The following is a 23,014-nucleotide window of genomic DNA, read 5'->3' on the forward strand; positions in this document are numbered from 1 at the left end:
GAACCAAATGCAGAAATCAAGGGACCAAGATACTACCAATTCCAAACCATTTCTGTAGTGTTGGTATTGCCTTAGGTTTCCATTTAGTGCTCATAAAATAGCACCAACAAGGACAGCATAAACTGGCAAACACAGAAGAACCAAGTGAAGACGAGCCCTTTTAGGAAAAAATTGAGTGGCATTCCATCTAAAAAGCAAGTTTGCATCTCTCCTCTTTGTCCAGAAACGTTGGCAAGTGTGATGGCTCCTCTGTGGCCCTTCATCCTGGTGGCGGCCTCAGGTGAGTTCTCTGAATGATTAGAAACTATACGCAATGTTTCTCTACATTGTGCTTTATAACTTCTCACGAGTGTTCATGTTTATTTTTCTGTAAAATGCCAGTCCTGTGAAGCTACAAGGAGACCACTGATTTGTTATGACTTCGCTCTTACAATTACAGATACATATATATACAGGGTTACACAGTGAGGCTTTTTACACATAGCTGAAAATAGCCTCTGAATTATTCTCATTGTTTGATAAATCTCTGCATCTCTAGGAATCACTCTCTTTGCTGTGATTTACGTTGAGAGCATGAGCAATGACCATTCCTTTTCAGGTTTGCTTTTGTGTCTGAATTGTATATTTTTATTATCAAAAAAATAGTCTTGGCTTCATCATGAACTTTTAGTAATCCAGAGAAAAAGTCCCTTGGATGCATCACGGCTAGAGATACCTGAATACTATTTTGGTATTAGGGGCTTTACATCAAGCCACAAAGTCTGTTTAGGTAAATATGTCTCTAAGGGTGAGTACTGTCAACCTGCATGTTTTGAGTGTACAATTCCTCTTTAAAATATTTTAGAAGCTAATATATTTTTCCTAAATTTTTAAACTTCCATGTTGCCAGTGCTAACTCTACTAAATTGAACCATTTGAGTTAAGATACAATTGATTCTTATAAAACATGCACAGATCAAGAATTTATCTTTATGCTGGTATTTCCCAACATCCCCTTTCTTGAGGGTTCTCCTTAGGTTCTCTAGGGAGCCCATATCTGAATGCCCATGTTTTAAAATATAACTGGAAGTGGCATGAGTCAATTATGGAGATGAGGAAGGAATTCAATAGTCAAGAAACTTAAAATGATTTTTTTACTGAGTGGAGAAAAGAATAGTTACTTATTATTAAAATATAAAAATCTTGAGTATTGAATGTAAAAGGTAAAAGCTTATCTTAATTATAAAAATGAAAACAGAGGAAATTTCATTAAATGGCAAATGGTTTTCTTAGCCAAAAATAATTATGAACATTAAACTAAAATAAAATAGATAAATGAAGGTAAGAAAACAGAAGAAATTCTTCTTAGCAATGTCTCTTTCTAATGTTTTGTATTATGCTTGATGTTTATTCTTAATATGGCAGAAAAAGGTGTTTTAACAGTGTCTAGTAATCTGTGCTTGACCATAAATCATACTGAGTACATTTGTTGAAGAAAAATTGACCCTTTGGAATTTTACCTGGGTTAATATCAAAATGATATTAAGATCACAGAACTGATGACCAATTCACGGCTACTCTCGGGAGACAGTGTGCTGAGGTAGAAGGCCTGGATTAAAGGGACTATTTAGTTCCTGCTCCACTACTTCCAGCCAGGTGACCCTGGGCAAGTCAAGTAATCTCTTAGAGATTCAGTTTCCCTGTAAGTTAACTATTTATTCTGTACATTCATGAAGATCAAATAAGATAGCATGGTGAAATTGAAAGATGCAATGCAAACATAATACACATGTATTATTGACCTGAAAACACACATACACAGAAAATAACAATGGGCTACTTCTGACCAGTAATGTACAGCATGCAATGTGTCTATCTTTCTTTGGAAAGGTTACTCGTTGCTGTTCCTAATATTTTCAGGGAGCCAGGTCACAGATCAGTCATATTTAAATTCCAGCTGCTTTACTTACAAGCTGTATGCCTTAGGTGGTACTAACTTCATTTAGTCTATAGTCCTTCACCTGTAATAGTAGTGACTCATAGGACTGTAGAGTATCTCACAGGCCGTTGTAAAAGTTAAATGAGTTAATTCACGTAAAGGGCTTTTAGTCTGTTGCCTGACATAACAGCAGGCAAGTTTTCAATCAGTAGTACCACATGTGTAAACCTCTATTTCCTTGTAACTTCTTAGATGTATGTATAACTCTCATAATCCTAAAAATAGTCTACTCACTAAAGCCAGAAAAGCTCTTTTAATCAAAATGTTCAGAACATTTTAAGATGGGTATGCAAAGAGAAACTCAGTCAAATAAGAAAAACAAAGGAATAATTCTATTGCATTCTTACCTTTAAAAAAAAATCTCTCATCACCTAAAAGTGATTAATATCCCAGTTCCTAACACATTTTATTTTCCAGAAATCTTACAAGTGAATTATTTGAAGCTGATTATTAGGAGGCAGTGCTAGTGAGGAATTTTCCCTGGATCTGTCGATAGCTTCCATCAGTGTCTGTAGAAACATCATTTAACTGTGAGTCATTTAGTGCTTGTGTGAATGTCACATTAGCTTTCAAGGGGCATAATTTACTGCTAATTAATGGTCACTTAAATCCTTAATCTCTCTCCTGTAATAGATCTTTCTCCTCAGGCAAATTTGCATTCATAGAAGAAATGTAATTTATTATTTCTTCCCATTTTAAACAAAGAACTCTTTCCCCTTATAGTTTACTTAAGCCCACTTCCTTTTGCTTCTTATTTTTCTCTTACCATTGCTTGCTTCTCTTTTAGTTCTACCTTCCAGAACTTTCTCTTTTTACCCAAAGACCTTGACATGTTCTAGGAAATATGTGTTTATCCATAGGGGACCTATTGATTGTTTCCTAGAAAAGATAGTAGAGAGGAATCTGAACCTTTATGAGCAGAGGGTGTAGGGAACACACGTTCATTTCTCAGAATTATGTTTTAACTCTGTCTGAGGCAGTTTCCGGTATTGAAAAATGCAATTTCAGTATTTCCCCAACTGGGACTTGAATTGGGAGCTTCCACACGAAGCAAAAGTGAAGTTGCCCAAAGCAAAGTTGCAGAAAAAGCATCAGATAAGCTTTGCTTTGTGCTCCTGACTTCCCACCCCTGGGGTATGACAGCAAGAAGTGATTTCAGGTAGAGAGATTCACAGCACATTTTCTGACAATCACAGTTCACAAAACACCCTAAAAATGAAGCCTGATGCAAGCCACCCACCTTAGTCTCACACGCCTGAATAGCTGAAGTCACTTTAGGCATCTTCTCGGGTGAACAGTTAGGAAGTTAATATTCTCATTAAGCTCCCAGTTCCGATGGTAATGAAAGTGAATATTCCACTGCCCACAATGCGTCTAGAATTGCACCTCCAGCATTGTTGTTAGCATTTTGGTCACAATGACATTGATAAATCATAGAAATTACTGCCTGTGGCACAAGTGACATGACATCATTCATAAAGAAATGGGTATAAACAGGATTGTCGCACAGGGAGAAGATATCTCATTTACAGTTTCCTGCTGGATCCTGCATACCTTCAGCAGCTCATCAAAATAACCATCAAAACCACTGAGAGCCCAGACGAATTCACACGCAGGACACCACAGATAGATTTCACTCACGCACTGTGGCAGGAGGTGTGCAATTTGCTTCAGTCCAATGACTTAGCAAAGCTTTGAATTCCCAAAGGGCTGGCAAAGCTGGTGAACAAAATATCTTTTTGCAATTCAGAATAAACCCTCACAAATTTGTCACTTCCAATTGTTGATGCTCAATTCTCTTGCTTCTTGTTCCCTGGCCACCCTGCCCCCACCCTCCAACACCAATCATTGCTCCTCTACAAATCAAGATTCTTGGATCATAGAAAATAGTTGTTTCCTGGAACCAAAGAGGGTTTTCCCAAAATGAAGATCTCATTTTCTGACAAGTGCTTTTTTTTTAAGACAGACCGAGTGAGAAAATTGATTTCTTTTTCTTTTGAGGAGAAAAGTAAGAATCGGAATCTCATTAATCCCATTATTTAGAAATCCACACAAAACTTCGCTTTCATTGGTTTGCCCATGTTTTTGCCTGGGTTTTCTATTTAACTGTTGAATTACAAATGGCAAATCAAAAGAAAAATGCGAGGGGAAAGTTAAGTTTTGGCTAAGTGGATGGGAAGTTTTCTCCATGTACCATAAGAAGGTGATACAAAAACAAAGAAAGGATTCTGTCTTCAAGATGCATGGTTGCTGCAAAAAATGAAATTGTAGGTGTATTTTGGCATCTTTGGAGATGGAGTTGATTTATTTATCTTTGCAATGAGATTGCTCTCTTGGGCACTTGGGCCATCGGCTTACTTACATCAGTTATTTAAAACTATCAAACAACCTACCAGCTAGCTGTGAACTGAACCAGATAGGAGTGAACCACTGAGTTTGGAATAGTCTGAAATCTCCTAAAGATGCTAAATTCCTCTTATTTTCATCTTCACAATGATAGTTTCCTCTTCCAGAAATCGTAGCCCTAGATACACCTTATCCCAGGAATTCTGCTCTGTATCATCTCACCAAGCAGCTATTACAGAAATATCATAAGGAAGTGAGACCAGTTCACGACTGGACAGAGGCCACCACTGTTCACCTGGACGTATCTCTCCGTGCTGTACTGGATGTGGTAAGAATCATCTTACCCTTTTGTAACATTATCTGCTGTTACACAGGAGCTTAGGAGTCGTTTTCTTCTTGAGACTCTAGTTGAGATGGTAGAGGAGTTGTGTTAGGCTCATTTTAGCAGTGAGCTGGGGGTAGAATGTTTATTAGGCAAATCATGCTTTCTATATTGTGAGGAGCAGATAGTGTAGTAATATGAATTTCACAGAATTAAAATGTTTCAAGAATTCTGGTCATAGATTTTCTGCATATTTTGTGAGTATTGCTAAAACAAAAAAAAATGGTAATAGTCCCTATGGTATCACATTTCTTAGTGATAGTAGATTTAAGAAAACATCTGCCACTTATTGCCTTATTGAAAATGTAAAAAGAGAAAAAAGTGCCATGATATTGAGTTTATAAAGGGCCTTATACCTAAGGTGTTTGCTAAAGATGGTAAAGGGGAACATTTATTTACCAAAACATGTTTTTCCTACTATACCTGAAAAATAGGTTGTTGTGGAAATTAAAAGAGAAAATTTCATGTGAAGCAGTTAGCAGAGGTCTTAGTAAGCCCTCAGTAAGTAATGACCCTGATGACTGTCCCTGCTTCCTCATTCTCCTTTTTCTTAATTATGAGGTCTTCAGTACCAATAGGTCCCAGATTTATTTTGATTTCTCTTATTTTAATTTATTTTTCAATACAGTTGACACACAATATTCTACCAGTTTCAAGTGTAAAATATAGTGATTAGACATTTGTGTACCTTATGAAGTGTACCCCCGTCATAAGTCTAGTATCCATCTGGCACCATACATTGATTTCTCTTACAAGCAGACTTGACTGAGCTTGTTTTGTTAGAGTAGTTTAATAATTATTTTTCAATTTACTTCTCAAAACTATCTTTTCTAATTGATGTCGAAGATACCTATACCAAAATGATAGATAAGGTTTAGTAAGTGTGTACACACACATAATCCATCCCTGTCAATATAGCAAACATTTTCATCATCCCAGAAGGGTTCTTCATTTCATTCCCAGTCAATCCCTGTCCCCTCCATCCATAGATAAAACCACCATTCTGATTCCTTTCATTGTAGATTATTTTTGCCATTTCTAGAACATTATATGAATGAAATTTTATTGTATGTCCTCTATGGTGCCTGGATTTTTCATTCAGTGTATTGTTTCTGAGGTTCACTCATGTTGTTGAGTGTGTCTGTAGTTTTTCTTTTTTTTTTTTTTTTTTGATAAGTAGTATTTGGCTATGGCTATACCGTGATTTGTTTATCCATTCTCCTGTTGATTACCATTTGGGTTGTTTCCAGTTTTAGGATATTATTAACAAAGCTGGTATGAATATTCCTGTCCAAGTCTTTTGTGTGCATATGCTTTCATTTCTCTTACGTAAAAAGTAGAAGTGGAATAACTGAGAAACTGCCAGACTGATTTACCCAGTGGTTGTAATTTTACACTCCCACCACTCAGCTATGTGAGTTCCCACTGCTCCACATCCTCATCAGTATTTGATATTATCAGACTTGTAACTTTTAGCCATCCTGGTAAGAGTGGAATAGCATATTATTGTGGTTTTACTTTACATTTCCTTGATGGTTAATGATTTGGAACTCTTTTTCACGTGCTTATTGACTACTTACACAGCTTCTTTGTGAAGTAGCGGTTTAAATATTTTCCTTTTTTAAAGATTTGGCTGTTGGTATTTTTATTATTTATAGGACTTGCTCATACACAAGTCTTTTGTTAGATATGTATTGTGAGTCTTTATTCTCAGTCTGTAGCTTGATTACTCATCTCTTAATGGGTCTTATGATGATCAGAAAGTTTTAAATTTAGTGAAATCCATTTTTATCAATTCCTCATTTGTGGTTAGTGCTTTCTGGGTACTAAGAAACCTTTGGTATTCTAAGTTCACAAAAATATTTTCCACTATTTTCTGTCAGAAGATTTACAGTTTTTAGTTCCTTAGATTTAGTTCTATGATCTACTCAGAATTAATTTTTGTGATGATGTGAAGTATGTGTCAAAGTTTTTGTTTTTGTTTTTGTTGGGGGATTGTTTTTTTTGTTTGTTCATTTTTTTGAAAAGCCTTTTCTCTCCCCATTAAATTGCTTTGGTGCCTTGACTGAAAATTAAATTAACTGATAAGGTTGGTTTATTCCTCTTGAAATCAGGCAGTATAAGTTCTTGGATTTTGTTCTTTTAAAAAAAAATAAAAAGATTTTATTTATTTGTTTGTTTATTTATTTATTTATTTTTAGAGGGAGGGGGAGGGAGGAAGAAAGAGAGGGAGAGAAACATCAATATGTGATTGCCTCTCACATGCTCCTCACTGGGGACCTGGCCCACAACCCAGACATGTGTCCTGACTGGAAATTGAACTGGTGACCCTTTGGTTTGCAGGTCAGCACTCAATCCACTGAGCCACTCCAGCCAGGGCTTGTTCTTCATTTTTTAAGATAGTTGGGTTTTTTATGACCTTAGTATTTCTTAATAAGTTTTTAATCATCTTGTCCATTTCTACTTTTATCTCATTTGTTGTTATTTGTTTATTTTTTTATAAGAGAAAGTTTATTTAGAAAGCCACAGAGAGGTGACCTAGTTGGGCTGCATGGGCTTAAGAAATGAGTTACAGAGGCAAAAAAAAAGGGCTCTTGGAGATTACAAGAAAAAAAGGCAGAGAGAATGACCCTGAGGAAGGAAAAGGGGAAATGTGCAAGCATGAGAGAGAGAGAGAGGAGAGAGCTGCTGCAGCTCCATTTCTATTTGTAAAAAGATCTGCTTGGAGATTGTTTTGAATGGTGTGGGATCTACAGAGATATTTTGGGGGAAATTGACATCTTAACAATATTGAGTTTTCTAATTTTTGAGCATGGTGTGCCTCTCCATTTATTTGGGTCTTCAGTAGTGTTTTGTAATCTAAATGTAGAAGTTTTACACATATTCCCATTAAATTTATCTCAAAGTATTTTAGATGTCACTATAGACATTACTTTAAAATGTTTACTTAAACTTTTTATTTTCTAGTTATTTGTTATAGAGAAATATAATTAATTTTGTATACTGATGTTTTGATCCTGCAGCCTTAGTAAATTCACTTATTCATTCTAGTAGTTTTTGTAGATTAATATTGTCTACATACACAATCATGTCATCTGCAAATAGTTTTATGTCTTTCTTTCCAATCTCTATGCTCTTTATTTTTTCTTTCTTGACTTATTGTATTGCTTAAGATCTGTCCTACAGTGTTAATAGAAATAGTGAGAGCTACTGTCCTTGTTTGTTCTCATTCTTAGGGGAAAATATTTCACCATCAAGTATGATGCTAGCTACAGTGCTTTTTTGTTTTGTTTTTAAGATGGTCTTTATCAGGTTGAGGAAGTTTTCTCTTATTTTTTGCATATTGAGAGTTTATTTTAAATTATGAATGCATATTGAATTACATCAAATTTTTAAAAATCTATTTGGATGATCATATGATTTTTTCTGTTTATGCAGTTGATAGATTAAATTATTTTGATTCATTTTCAAATGATAAACTACCTGTGAATTCTTAGGATAAACTTCACTTGATCTTGATATATTATCCTTTTTATATACTTCTGGGTTTGAATTCCTACTTAATATAGATTACATCTATGTTAATGAGGGGTTTGGGGCTATAGTTTTCATTTCTTGTAACATATGTCTGGTTTTGGTATCAGAGTTATGTTGGCCATATAAAACTAGTTGAATGCACTCCTCTATTTTCTGAAGGAGTTGTGTAATGTGAATACTTTCCTTCCTTAATTTCTGATAGAATTCACCAGTAAAGCCATCTGAGACTGGAGTTTCCTTTTTTGGAAGTTTTTCAAATATAAACTCAATTTAATTAACATATAGGGATGTTCAAATTTTCTATTTCTTCTTGTTTCAGCTTTGATATTTTGTATCTTTCAAGGGATTTGTATATTTCATCCAAGTGATCAAATTTATTTGTTTATAGTATTGCTTTTTAAATATTTTTAGTGTCCATAGGATCTCTAATGATATTGTCTTTTACATTTCTAATATTAATAGTCTGTGTATTCTCTTATTTTTCCCTTGGCCAATATTGCCAAGGTTTATCAATTTTTCTTTAGTTTTTTTCAGAATATCGAATACTGGTTTTTGAATTTTCTTTGTTGTTTGTTCTTTTATTTCATTGATATCTGCTCATATTTTATTTTTTCTTTTCTTACTTTGCATTTAATTTTTCTTATTTTTTAGAGTAGAAACTTACATTATTGATTTTAATCTTTTTCTTTTCTAATTATAGCATATAAAGTTGTAAATTTCTCTTTAAGCACTGCTTTTGCTGCATCTTACAAAAATTTAAGATATTTTTTAAATTACACAGAATGAAATTCTTTCTTTCTTAAGCAAATTTCTTCCTTCTATCCTCAGTGTCTGGAAGCCACTGAGCTCATTTTTCTTACTATAATTTTGACTTACAAGAATGCTGCATAAAGGAAATCATATAGTATTTTCCCCCTTAGTCTTTGGCCTCTTTCACTTAGCATAATGCTGTTGAAATTCATCCATACCGTGTTGTTGCACATGTCAATGGTGGTGTTCCACTATACCAATGTACTGCAATTTGTTTATCTATTTAACAGTTGCTAGATATGGAGGTTGTTTCACTTTGTGTCTGTTATGAATATAGCCACTATAAACATTTGCATATGTTTTCACTTCTCTAGGATAAATACATAGGAGTGGGATTGCTGAGTTGCATGTTTAACTTTATAAAGGACTACAAACGGCTTTCCAAAGTGACTTTACCAAAGTGACCTCAAAGTGAAGTTTGAATTCCACATGCAATGTATTCAAGTTTCAGTTCCTCCACATGATCACCAGCATTTGATATGGTCAATCTTTTAAAATTATAACCATTCTAGGAGATTTGTAGTGATGGCTCACTGTGGTTTTTAACTTCTATTTTACTACAGACTGATGATACTGAACATCTTTTTGTGAGCTAATTTACTAATCGTGTATCTTTTGGAGTAAAGTATTTGTTGAAATCTTTTACCCATTTTAAAAATAGGGCTATTTATTATCTTATGGAGTTGCAGGAGTTCTTTATATATACAGTGGGTGTATTCTTGACTGTAATCTGTCCAACTGTTCGATTTGTTTCTCCTTACACCAGTACACTGTCTCAATTACTATAGCATTATGGAAGTCTCAAAATTAGATAGTGTGTCTTCCAACCTCATTCTTCTATTTCAAAATTCTTTTGACTCTTCTAGATCCTCTGTATTTATATATAAACTTTGGAATCAATTTATCAAATTCTAGTAGGAAAAGTCTGATGGAATTTCTATTGGGATTACAACAAATCTATAGATCAGCTGGAGAATTGACATCTGAATAGTCTTCCAATCCATGAATGCGGTGCATCTGTCCATTTATTTAGTTCTTTAATATCTAGCAATTTTATGTAGTTTTCATTGATTTACAAATATCTGGTTAAGTTTATCACTAAGCATTTCACATTTTTGTTGCTACTATAACCAATATTTTAAACGGAATCTCTGTTTGTGGCTAGCACACAAAAATGCAATTGATCTATACATATTGGCCTTGTGTCCTGTGAAATCTATCATCTCTTATTCGTTTCAGAGGTTTTTGTATATTCTTTCAGATTTTCTATGTAGAAGATCGTGTTGTCTGTGAATAAAGATAGTTTTACCTCTTTATTTCCATTCTTTTTCTTTATTTCCTTTTATTGTCTATTGTGCTGGTCTGAACCTCCAGTACAATGCTGAATAAAAGTATACACTGTTCTATAAATTTCAATTTGATAAATGCATTTGATAGTATTGTTAAAATTTTCTTTAACTTTTTATATTTTTTGTTGTTTCTTTAATTTTATAGTGAAGAATATTAAAATCCCCAACTGTAATTGTGGTTTGTCTATTTCTCATCTCTGTTCTTAGGTGCACACCCATATAGAATTTCATGTATCTTGATGAACAGATTCTGTCATCATTATGAAATGCTCCTCTTCATCTCTGGTAATATTCCTTTTTCTTGAAGTTCTTCTTATGCCACCTTTTTGCATGGCATAAATATTGCCATTCTTTTATTTTCAATCTTTCTGTGATGTATTTGAAGTCATTTCTTGAAGACAGCATGTAGTTGGGTCTTGTTTTTTTCCAACTTTTTATTTCCAAGTAATTATAAATTTACAGGAAATTATAAATAAATTTACAGGGAGATTCTGTGCACCTTTCACCCAATGCCTCCCAATATTAACATCTTATATTAATATAATAAAATATTAATACTAGAAAAATAACATTGGTGCAATCCACAGAGCTCATTCAGGTTTCTGCAGTTTTATACATATTCAAATTTCGGTGTGAGCTTCTATTTCATTTTATCATATATATATAGCTTTGTGTCAGTACCATCACCACCACATTAAGCTATACAGTCATTACCACAGGGATTTCTGGTGTTTCTCCTCCCCAGCTACAACCCTTTTTCCTCCTAATCCTTAACTACTGGAAACCAGTCCACTTTATAATTGCATTTGGAAGACTATTTTTTAATTGTATTTTAATGATTATGCTATTACTATAGTCCCCCTTGATTTGTCCCCCTTCCACCCAGCAGCCCCCACTCCCTCAGGCAGTCCCCCCAACATTGCTCATGTCCATGGGCCATGCGTGTAAGTTCTTTGGCTACTCCACTTCCTATACTATACCTTACATCCCCATGGTTATTCTGTAACTCCCTATTTGTACTTCTTGATCCTCTCACCTCTTTCCCTATTCCCCTAGACCCCCTTCCCATCTGGCAACCATCAAAATGCTCTCTGTATTCATGACTTTGTCCCTTTCTTCTTGTTTCCTTGGTTTGTTTTTTAAATTCATTTGTTGATAGATATGTATTTTTGCCATTTTATTGTTCATAGTTTTGATCTTCTTTTTCTTAAATAAGTCTCTTTAACATTTCATTTAATAATAGTTTGTGATGGCAGAGGGGTAAGGGGAAGCTACACTAATCTCCTCCCAGGACCAATCTGGAATTACAACTAAATTGTAGAGAAATAATCCAGAATAACCAACTCAAGTCTAACTAGGGAGAAGGCTTATTACTAAGGACAGACAGAAGAAACCACTTCACCACAACATGGCTGGTAGGCAGTATGGAGGTGATGCAAGAGGACTGGCTGGGCTCCCACAGGTGGCAGCTAAAGCTTTGGAGAGATATTTCAGCAGCCAGGGGTGGGGGGTTCCCCTGAGAAGTGTGGGGTCTAAAACCCAAGCTGTGCTCCCCAGCCTACAGCACCAGAGCCAGAGGGAATGTAGATAACATCTAGCTGTAAGAAGCAACAGGGTTTCTGTCTTCCAGGGAGAGATGGCTGGAGAATCAGAGAGCCTCTTCAAGGGCCAACACACAAAATTTTGTTTTTAGCCACTTATCCTGGGCTCTGTCAGAGAGAGGGCAGAGTAGACTAGAGACACTTGAGGAGAATCTCAGGGAGTGGCTCTGGGGAGAAATCTGAAGGAACAGCTACCAGGATCCCTGTGCTGAGTCATTTCCCATACAGCAGAAGCCATCTTTCTCAGGAAAAGCACAACCCTCCAATTGGCATCAACCTGAGGGGAATTGCTCTGCTTGAGCCAGACTGCCGATTACAACTTGATTAGTTTGAAAATGATTAATTTGACATCTGAGGCAGAAAATACAAAGTGGCCAAACTGGAAAGAAAAAGAAACATACTCCAAATTAAAAAACAAGAATTCTCCAGAAGAACTAGATGAAATGGAGGCAAACAATTCATCAGATAGGGAATTTAGAGTAATGATTATAAGGACACTCAACAGCATGAAAAAAAGACATAGAAAACAGAGAAAAGAACCAATCAGAAATAGAGAATACAATATCTGAGATAAATAATACATTGTAAGGAATAAATAGTAGGTTAGATGAAGCAGAAGACAGAATCAGTGTTTTGGAAGACAAGGTAGAAAAAACACCCAGGCAGAGCAGCAAAAAGAAAAAAGAATTTTTTAAAAAAGAGGAGAACTTAAGAAACATTTCTGACAACCTGAAGCATTAACAACATCTGCATCATGGCAGTACCAGAAGGAGAAGAGAGTGAGCAAGAGATTGAGAACATACTTGAAAAAATAATGACCAAAAACTTCCCTAATCTGGTGAAGGAAAAATTCATACATGTCCAGGAAACTCAAAGAGTCTCAAACAAGTTGGACCCAAAGAGGCTGATACCGAAACACATCATAATAAAAATGACAAGGCTTAAAGACAAGGAGAGAATCCTAAGAGCTGCAAGAGAAAAGCAGGTAGTTACCTACAAGAGAGCACCAATTAGATTGGCATCTGATTATGCAACAGAAACATTTCAGGCCAGAAGGGAGTGACATGAAATATTTAAGGTGATGAAAAGCAAAGACATACAACCAAGGTAACTTTACCCAGCAAAGCTATCATTTCAAATCACAGGAGAAATAAGGAGCTTCCCAGACAAGAAAAAGCAAAAAGAGTTTGTGAACACCAAACCAGTACTGCAACAAATGTTTAAGGGCTTGCTTTAAGAAGAAGAGAGAGAGAGAGAAAGAAAAACAAAGAAAACACCCTAACAATAAAATGCCACTACATATGCATCTATCAATAATCACCTTAAATGTAAATGGCCTAAATGCTCCAACCAAAAACAGAGGGTAGCTGAATGGATAAGAAAACAGGACCCATATAAATGCTGACTCCAAGAGACCATTCTCAGATAAAAAGATACAGACTAAAAGTAATGGGTTGGAAAAAAGGCATTACCTGCAAATGGAAAGAAAAAACAACTGGAGTAACAGTACCCCATCTGACAAAATAGATTTTAAAACAAGGCTATATTAAGAGACAAAGAACAATACATAATGATAAAGGGAACAATCCAACAAGAATCTTTAACCCTAGTAAACATTTATGCACCCAACATAGGAACACCTAAATATGTAAAACAAATCTTGAAAGGCATAAAAGGAGAGATGAACAGAAATACAGTCATAGTCAATGATTTTAGCACCCCATTGACTTCAATGGATAGATCTTCCAGGCAGAAAATCAACAAGGAGCCAGTAGCCTTAAATGGCACACTAGATCAAATGGATTTAATTCATATCTTCAGAGTGTTTTACCCCAAAGTAGCAGAATATACATACTTTTCAAGTGCACGTGGAACATTTTCTAGGATAGACCACATGCTGGACACAAAACAAGTCTCAATATATTTGAAAAGATTGAAATCATATCCAGCATCTTCTCTGACCACAATGAGATGAAACTAGAAATCAATCACAAGAAGAACACTGAAAAACATGCAAAGACATGGAAACTAAATAACATGTTATTAAACAATGAATGAGTGAACAACAAGATCAAGGAAGAAATCAAAAGATAACTCTAAACAAATGAAAATGAGGACATAACAGGGAGAAAAAGATGGCGGAGGAGTGAAAGGGAGTCACGCTGACCTCCTCCCAAAACCAAACTGGAATTGCAACTAAATAATGGAGTAATCACCTGGAAAGCAGTGGAGCGATAGTGGGAGAGGAGCCTTGGTGCCGCGGACAGTGGATTCGACTCTCACACATCCCAACGGGTGAGAATTGCGGTGGAGGCTCGAGAGGGTGGGCTGGGTGAGCACGGGCACTGGCACCAGAGGGACATTGAAACGGCCAGTTAGCTTCCCCCGAGAAGAACGAGGTCTGAATCATAAACAGGAACCCCTAAACTACAGCAGCTAAAGCCGAGAAAATACAGACAAAACGCAACCCCAAAAAGCTTAGGGGCGCTCTCTGCCAGAGACAGGTGGCTGGGGATGCAAAAAGACATTTAAAAGGGCAAACGCAAAAGTTGCAGCGGCAGCCACCCTCCTTGATCTCTGGGTACAGGCGGCAGCAGGGTGGGCTGGTGCCTGGGAAAAGACTGGTGAGGAAAACTTTGTGAAGAGAACTGACACTGCGGCCGGCGGAGCCCGGGTGATAATGCACTTCCCACCCTGCAGCTACGATCTCGCTCAGGCATAAGGGAATCAATTAACCTGCCTTTTGTGCGCTCAGCACACAGCTTGTACGCCTGTGAGCTACGGGGCTGAGTGCAGACTGGCTGGGAGAGCCTTGAGGAGAGACTGGAGACGGAGGCATTGGGGAAAGAACGGGAGGAGGAACCGGGGAGTCCCGAACTCCCTCCACGTTCGGTAGTCTCCATTGTGGGCTGGAAAGGCGCGACCCCAAAGAGGCAGAAGCGGGGCGCGCATGAACCAGACTGCCTGCGATTGAAACGCAGTCCGCACAGGGGTTGGATCCTCGGCCGAAGGGGTCACAGAACTGCCCAGAGGCCCCTGAGGGGAGACTAGAAACAGAGGCATTGGGGGAAGAACGGGAGGAGGAACGGGGAGTCCCGACTCCTTCTCCTTGCCGAAGTCTCCATTGCGCGGGAAGAGGCCACACCCCCAAAGAGCCAAAAGCCGAAAAGCAAACATAGATACCCCCAAAACACCCAGAGCAGGCGCGCACACTTGCCCCGAGTGACTGGCGAGGGTTGGCGAGCGTGTGTGTGACCCACGCGGGTTGGCGAACGCTTGCACCTGCCGGCAAGGCCTCACACAGACTGGCACCCATACGGCCTGCGAGGGATTGCACAGAGGGGCAAGGGCAGGCGTAAATTGACCTACCCGCCGCGATTGCGGAGCGGCCCACAAAATAAGTAGAGCTGCCCAGAGTCCCTGGAGGAGAGACCAGAAACAGGATTAACCGGAGAGTCCTAGAGCTGATTTCCTCCCATTTCCGTAGTCCCCATTTGGCGAGGGCAAGCAACGCACGCAAAGAGCCAAAAGCGGGGAAAACACACAATAGAAGACCCTAAACTGACCAGTGCCATGAAGCTCCCATGCCAGGGAGGCCAGATGAGCACGGGAGGTCGCAAATAAGCCCCCTGGTCTGGGGCAAACACATGCGAGCCCAGGCAGGTGGGGGACCCTGCCGCGCTGGGAACGCACTCAAGGAGCTCTCGTGAGAGCGCAGAGAGATCCCAAAAAATAGCCCAGCCCTGACCGAAGGGGTCACAGAGCTGCTCCAAGCAGGAGTCAGACACAGCCATTAGACTCCTGAAAGGCTCAAACAAACAACCCAAGGCCCTATAGGGTCAACAACTGACATCATCAGAGGCAGGCCCAGAAAGAAAAGTAAAGGACAAAAATACTTAACAGACTCTCACAAAAATGGGAAGAAAAAGAAGTTCCCCCCAAATGAGTGGAAAAGGGGACTCCCCACAGAGAGAGCTAAATGAAATAGAGGCAAGGGAACTATCAGATATGGAATTTAAAACAATGGTTCTAAGGAAGCTCAATGAGCTCAGCCAGCTCAAAGATAACTATGAGAAACTGCAGAGAAACTATCAGGATCTTACAGCAAACTATATCAGCCTGGAAAAGGACATAGAAACTATCAAGAAGACACAAGAGGATATGAAGAATACCATTTCTGAATTGAAGAACACAGTAGAAGGAATCCAAAGCAGGCTGGATGAAGCTGAGGATCGAATCAGTGAGATGGAGGACAAGGTAGAAAAAAGCTCCCAGAAAGAACAAGAAATGGAAAAACGGCTCAAAAAGAATGAAGAAGCATTTAGGGAAATGCAGGACAACCTGAAACGCAATAATATCCGTATAATAGGGATACCAGAAGGAGAAGAAGAGGAGCAAGGAATAGAGAACCTCCTCGAAAAAGTAATGATGGAAAATTTCCCTAATTTGAGGAGAGAAAGGCTCTCATGGATCCAGGAGGCACAGAGGACCCCACTCAAGAAGGACCCAAGGAGGTCCACTCCAAGACACATCATCATTAAAATGGCAAATGTCAAAGACAAAGAGAGAATCCTCAAGGCAGCAAGGGAGAAGGAGAAAGTAACATACAAGGGGGCCCCGATACGCCTAGGAGCTGACTTCTCAACAGAAACACTACAAGCCAGAAGGGAATGGCAACAAATATTCCAAGCCATGAAAAGCAAGGGCCTACAGCCAAGGCTGCTCTACTCAGCTAGGCTCTCCATTAAAATAGAAAGAGAAATACGGAGTTTCCCAGACAAAAGAAAGCTTAAAGAATACATCTCTACCAAACCAGCACTCCAAGATATGCTAAGGGGACTGGTTTAAGCAGATGAAGGAAAAGAATGAGACAGAGAGGAACACAAATACAAAGAGAAAAGATGAGTAAGTTTCTATCAGTAATATCTCTCAATGTGAATGGACTCAATGCCCCAATCAAAAGACACAGGGTAGCTGAATGGATAAGAAAACATGACCCACACATATGCTGCCTGCAAGAGACCCACCTCACAGCAAAAGACCTACACAGATTGAAGAAAAGGGATGGAAAATAATATTCCAAGCAAATGGACATGAGAAAAAGGCTGGCATTGCCATACTTGTGTCAGACAAAGTAGATTTCAAAGCAAAGGCCATAAAGAGAGACCCAGAGGGGCACTTTATCATACTTAAAGGAAGAATCTATCAAGAAGACATCAACATTGTAAACTTATATGCTCCCAATATAGGAGCCCCCAAGTATATAAGGAAATTGTTGGATGACTTCAAAAAAGATATAGACAGCAACACACTGATAGTAGAGGATTTCAACACCCCACTGTCAAAAATGGACAGATCTTCCAAACAAAACATTAATAAACATATCGTGGCGCTGAATGAAACACTGAATCAAAGAGACTTAACTGACATATATAGAACCTTACATCCCAAAGAAGAAAAATACACATTCTTTTCAAATGCTCATGGCAGTTTTTCAAAGATAGACCACATGATAGGACACAAAGCAAGCCTCAGTAAATTCAGGAAAATTGAAATAATACCAAACTTTTTCTCAGACCACAAGGCCTTGAAACTCGAAATCAAACTCAAAGAGAAACTTCAAAAACTTGGAAACTCATGGAGACTGAACAGTACACTATTAAACAATGAATGGGTCAATAATGAGATAAGAGAAGAAATCAAAAAATTTCTGGAAACAAATGAAAATGAACAGACAACTGTCCAAAACCTATGGGACACAGCAAAGGCGGTCCTGAGAGGGAAGTTCATAGCAATACAGGCTTACCTTAAAAAGATAGAAACATTTCAAATAAAAGACCTAACACTACAACTTGAAGAACTGGAGAAACAACAACAAGTAAATCCCAGAGCAAGTAGAAGGAAGGAAATAGTCAAGATTAGAGCAGAACTGAATGACATAGAGACAAAAAGAACAATTCAGAGGATCAACCAATCCAGAAGCTGGTTCTTTGAAAAGATTCATAAAGTGGACAAACCTTTGAGCAGACTCATCAAGAAAAAAAGGGAGAGGACCCAAATTAATAATATCAGAAATGAAAGAGGAGAAATAACAACTGATAACACAGAAATACAAAGGATTGTCAGAAACTATTAGGAACAATTATATGCCAAGAAATTTGAAAATCTGGATGAAATGGACAAATTTTTAGAAAAGTATAATCTTCCAACACCGAAGGAGGAAGAAACAGAAAGCTTGAACAGACCGATAACAGTTGGGGAAATTGAAGCAGTCATCAAGAAACTCCCAGCACACAAAAGCCCAGGGCCAGACGGTTTCCCAGGAGAATTTTACAAAACATTTAAGGAAGAGCTAACCCCTGTCCTTCTCAGACTATTCCAAAAAATCCAAGAGGAGGGAAGACTGCCAGACTCCTTCTATGAGGCCAGCATCACCCTGATCCCAAAACCAGATAAAGACCCTACAAAGAAAGAAAACTACAGGCCAATTTCGCTGATGAACATAGATGCTAAAATCCTCAACAAAATATTGGCAAACCGCATCCAGCAATACATTCAAAAGATTATCCATCACGATCAAGTGGGATTCATCCCAGGGATGCAGGGATGGTTCAATATACGCAAATCAGTAAACGTGATACACCACATAAATCAAAGAAAAGACAAAAACCACATGATCATCTCGATAGATGCAGAAAAAGCATTTGACAAGGTACAGCACCCATTTATGATCAAAACACTCAGCAAAATGGGAATCAATGGGGCATTCCTCAACGTAATAAAGGCCATATATGAAAAACCTACAGCCAATATCATACTCAACGGGCAAAAACTGAATGCTTTCCCACTAAGATCGGGAACACGACAAGGATGTCCGCTCTCACCGCTTCTTTTCAACATTGTATTGGAAGTCCTAGCCACAGCGGTCAGACAAGAGAAAGAGATAAAAGGCATCCAAATAGGAAAGGAGGAAGTAAAACTATCATTGTTTGCAGATGACATGATAGTGTACATAGAGAACCCTGTAGACTCTACTAAAAAACTCCTCAACCTAATAAGTGAATTTGGCAAAACAGCAGGATACAAAGTCAACATTCAGAAATCAAAGGCGTTTCTGTACACCAGCAATGCAATAGAAGAAGAAGAAATCAGGAAAAATATACCATTCGATATAGCACGAAAAAAGATGAAGTACCTAGGGATAAATTTAACCAAAGACACAAAAGACCTGTATGCAGAAAACTATACAACATTGAAAAAAGAAATTAAGGAAGACACAAATAAATGGAAGCATATACCGTGCACATGGATTGGAAGAATTAATATCCTTAAAATGTCCATACTACCAAAAGCAATTTATAGATTCAACGCAATCCCTATTAAGATACCAATGACGTATTTCACAGAAATAGAACAGACATTTCAAAAATTTATATGGAACCATAAACGACCCCAAATAGCCTCAGTAATTTTGAGAAAGAAACACAAAGTAGGAGGGATCACAATACCGGACATCAAACTCTACTACAAAGCCACTATACTCAAAACAATCTGGTACTGGCACAAGAACAGACCCATAGACCAGTGGAACAGAATAGAAAGCCCAGAAATAAGCCCAGGTCTCTATGGACATCTAATATTCGACAAAGGGGGCAGAAGCATAAAATGGAGCAATAACAGCCTCTTCAACAAATGGTGTTGGGAGAGCTGGATGGCTACATGCAAAAAATTGAAATTGGATCATCAGCTGACACCATACACAAAAATAAACTCAAGATGGATAAAAGACTTAAATAGAAGTCGCAACGCCATCAAAGTCCTCGAGGAGAACATTGGCAGGAAACTCTCAGATATCCCATGCAGCAATTTTTTCACTGATATGTCTCCTAAAGCAAGGGACATAAAGGAAAGAATAAACAAGTGGGACCTCATCAAAATAAGAAGCTTCTGCACGGCCAAAGAAAACATCAGCAAAATGAAAAGGGAGCCAACCATTTGGGAAAATATATTTGCTAATGATACATCAGATAGAGGTTTGATCTCCAAGATATACAAAGAACTCACTCGACTCTACTCCAAGAAGACAAACGATCCAATCAAAAAATGGGCAAAGGACCTGGGCAGATGCTTTTCTAAGGAGGAGATACAGGGGGCCCAGAGGCATTTGAAAGGATGCTCTGCATCACTAGCCATCAGAGAAATGCAGATCAAAACCACCATGAGGTACCACCTCACACCGGTCAGAATGGCCATCATAAACAGATCCACAAACAACAGGTGCTGGCGAGGCTGTGGAGAAAAGGGAACCCTGGTCCACTGTTGGTGGGAATGCAGACTGGTGCCGCCACTATGGAAAGCAGTGCGGAATTTCCTCAAAAAGCTGAAAATGGAACTGCCTTTTGATCCAGCGATTCCCCTGCTGGGACTATACCCTGAGAACCCAAAACGCCAATACAAAAGAACCTATGCACCCCAATGTTCATAGCAGCACAATTTACAATAGCCAAGTGTTGGAAGCAACCTAAATGCCCATCAGTAGATGATTGGATCAAAAAATTATGGTACATATACACAATGGAATACTACGCAGCAGAAAGAAAAAAGAAGTACTAAACTTTGCGACAGCATGGATGGAACTGGAGAGCATCATGCTAAGCGAAATAAGCCACGGGGCGAAAGACAAATACCATATGATCTCACCTATAAGCGGAACCTAACCAACAATGCAAAGAAACAAGGAAAATATGACCAGCAACACTGAAAGGAAAAGAAATCAACAGAGACAAGAGGGAAGAGGGGGGCAGGGAAAGGGAAGGGAAGGGGAAAGTCAAGGAACATATAGCAAGGACTCATGGACAAAACCAAAGGGGAAGAGCTGAGGGAGGGAAGGTGGGAGGGGGCAAGGGAAAGAGGTGGGGGGAAGGCAGAGACAAATGTATTTAAAAAGTAAATAAATTAATTAAAATAAATAAATAAATAAATAAATAAATAAATAAAAATAAAAAACAAATAAAAAGAAAATGAGGACATAACAATCCAAAACATGTGGGATACTGGGGAAGGAATCCTAAGAAGGAAATCCATAGCATTATAGGCCTATCTCAAAAAAAAAAAAAAAAACAAACAAGAAAAAGCTCAAATAAGCAATCTAATTTACACTCAAAAGAATTCAAAAAAGAACAACAAACAAAGCCCAAAGTGAGTAAGAAAAAGGAAATAATAAAGATCAGAGAAGAAATAAATGAAATTGAGTCTTAAAAAGATACTAAAGATCAATGAATCCAAGAGCTTGTTCTTTGAAAAAAAATTAAACAAGATTGACAAAACTTTAACCAGACCCATCAAGGAAAAAAAGAAGGTCTGAATAAATAAAGTAAAATCAGAAATGAAAGAGGAGAAATAACAACTGACACCAAAAATACAAAGAATTGTAACAAAGTATTATAAAAATTATACGCCAACAAACTGGACAACCTGGATGAAATGGATGAATTCCTAGAAACATGCAGTCTTTCAAAACTAAATCAGGTACAATCAGAGAATCTGAATAGACAGATTGCATCTAATGAAATTGAAGCAGTACTTAAAAAACTCCCAACAAAAAAATGTCTTGAACCAGATGGCTTCACAGGTGAATTTTACCAAACATTCCCACATGAACTATCACCTCACCTTCTCAAACTGTTTCATAAAATTCAAGTGGAGGGAAGGCTTCAAAACTCATTTTTGCAAGGTCAGCATTATCCTAATTTCAAAACCAGATAAAGACACTTAAAAAGAAAGAAAATTATAGACCAATATCCCTGGTGAACACAGATGCTAAAATCCTCAACAAAATATTAGCAAACCAAATACAACACTGCATCAAAAACATCACACGCCATGTTCAAGTGGGATTTATTCTGGGAATGCAAAGTTGTTATAACATTTGCAAATCAGTAAATCTGATTCATCACAAAAACAAAATGAAGGATAAAAACCACATGATCATATCAATAGATGCTGAAAAGCTTTTGATAAAATCCAGCAGCGATTTCTGATCAAAGTCCCAGTAAAGTGGGAATAGAGGAAACATATCTAAATATAATAAAGGTCATATATTAAAAACCTACTGCCAGCATCATATTCAATGGGCAAAAACTATAAGTGTTCCCTTTAAGATCAGGAACAAGACAGGAATGTTCGCTTTCACTTCTTTTATTCAACATGGTACTGGAAGTTCTAGCCACAGCAATCAGAAAAGAAGAAGAAATAAAAGGCATCCAAACTGGAGAGGAAGAAGTAAAACTGTTTTAATTTGTAGGTGACATGATGCTGTACATAGAGAATGTCAAAGATTCCACCAAGAAACAACTAGAATTGATAAATGAGTTCAGAAACATAGGGGAATACAAAATTAGTATCCAGAAAGCAGTTACATTTTATGTGCCAATAACAAACTAACAAACTAACAGAAATTAGGAAAACAATCCCATTCACAATTGCCTCAAAAAGAATAAAATACCTAGGAATAAACCTAACCAAGGATGTAAAAGACCTGTACACATAAAATTCTAGGACACTAAAGAAATAAATTGAAGAGGATACAAATAAATGGAAGCACATATCATGTTCATGGATAAAAAGTTTGATATAATTAAAATATCCATACTACCCAGAGAAATTTATACCTTCAACACAATTCCTATCAAGATTCCAATGATGTATTTTACAGAACTAGAACAAATACTTCGAAAAATGTATATGGAACCACAAAAAGCCCCACACAGCAACGGTGATCCTGAGAATGAAGAACAAAATTGGAGGAATCAAGCTACCTAATAAACTATACTACAAGGCCATAGTAAACAAAACAGCCTGGTAAGGGCCTAAAAACTGACACATAGATCAATGGAACAGAATAGAGAGCCCAGAAATAAACCCACACTTTTACAGTCAATTAATATTTGACAAAGGAAGCAAGCACATACAATGAACTAAAGATAGTTTATTCAATAAATGGTGGTAGGGA

At 37.6% G+C, this 23,014-nt stretch overlaps 1 protein-coding gene across 1 annotated transcript in view; it reads left to right on the forward strand.

Annotated features, from left to right (window-relative positions):
- HTR3B (5-hydroxytryptamine receptor 3B) overlaps nt 1-23,014 on the forward strand; it is an 80,604-nt gene that overhangs the window by 28,090 nt on the left and 29,500 nt on the right. The window contains exons 2-3 of the mRNA XM_054592615.1: nt 224-280; nt 4,492-4,652. Coding sequence (XP_054448590.1) covers nt 224-280; nt 4,492-4,652 — 218 coding nt within the window. The remainder of the gene's footprint in view (nt 1-223; nt 281-4,491; nt 4,653-23,014) is intronic.

The sequence above is a fragment of the Pteronotus mesoamericanus genome, unplaced genomic scaffold (genome assembly GCF_021234165.1).
Source record: "Pteronotus mesoamericanus isolate MK-2021 breed Mesoamerican mustached bat unplaced genomic scaffold, CSHL_Meso_final scaffold_36, whole genome shotgun sequence".
NCBI lineage: Eukaryota > Metazoa > Chordata > Mammalia > Chiroptera > Mormoopidae > Pteronotus > Pteronotus mesoamericanus.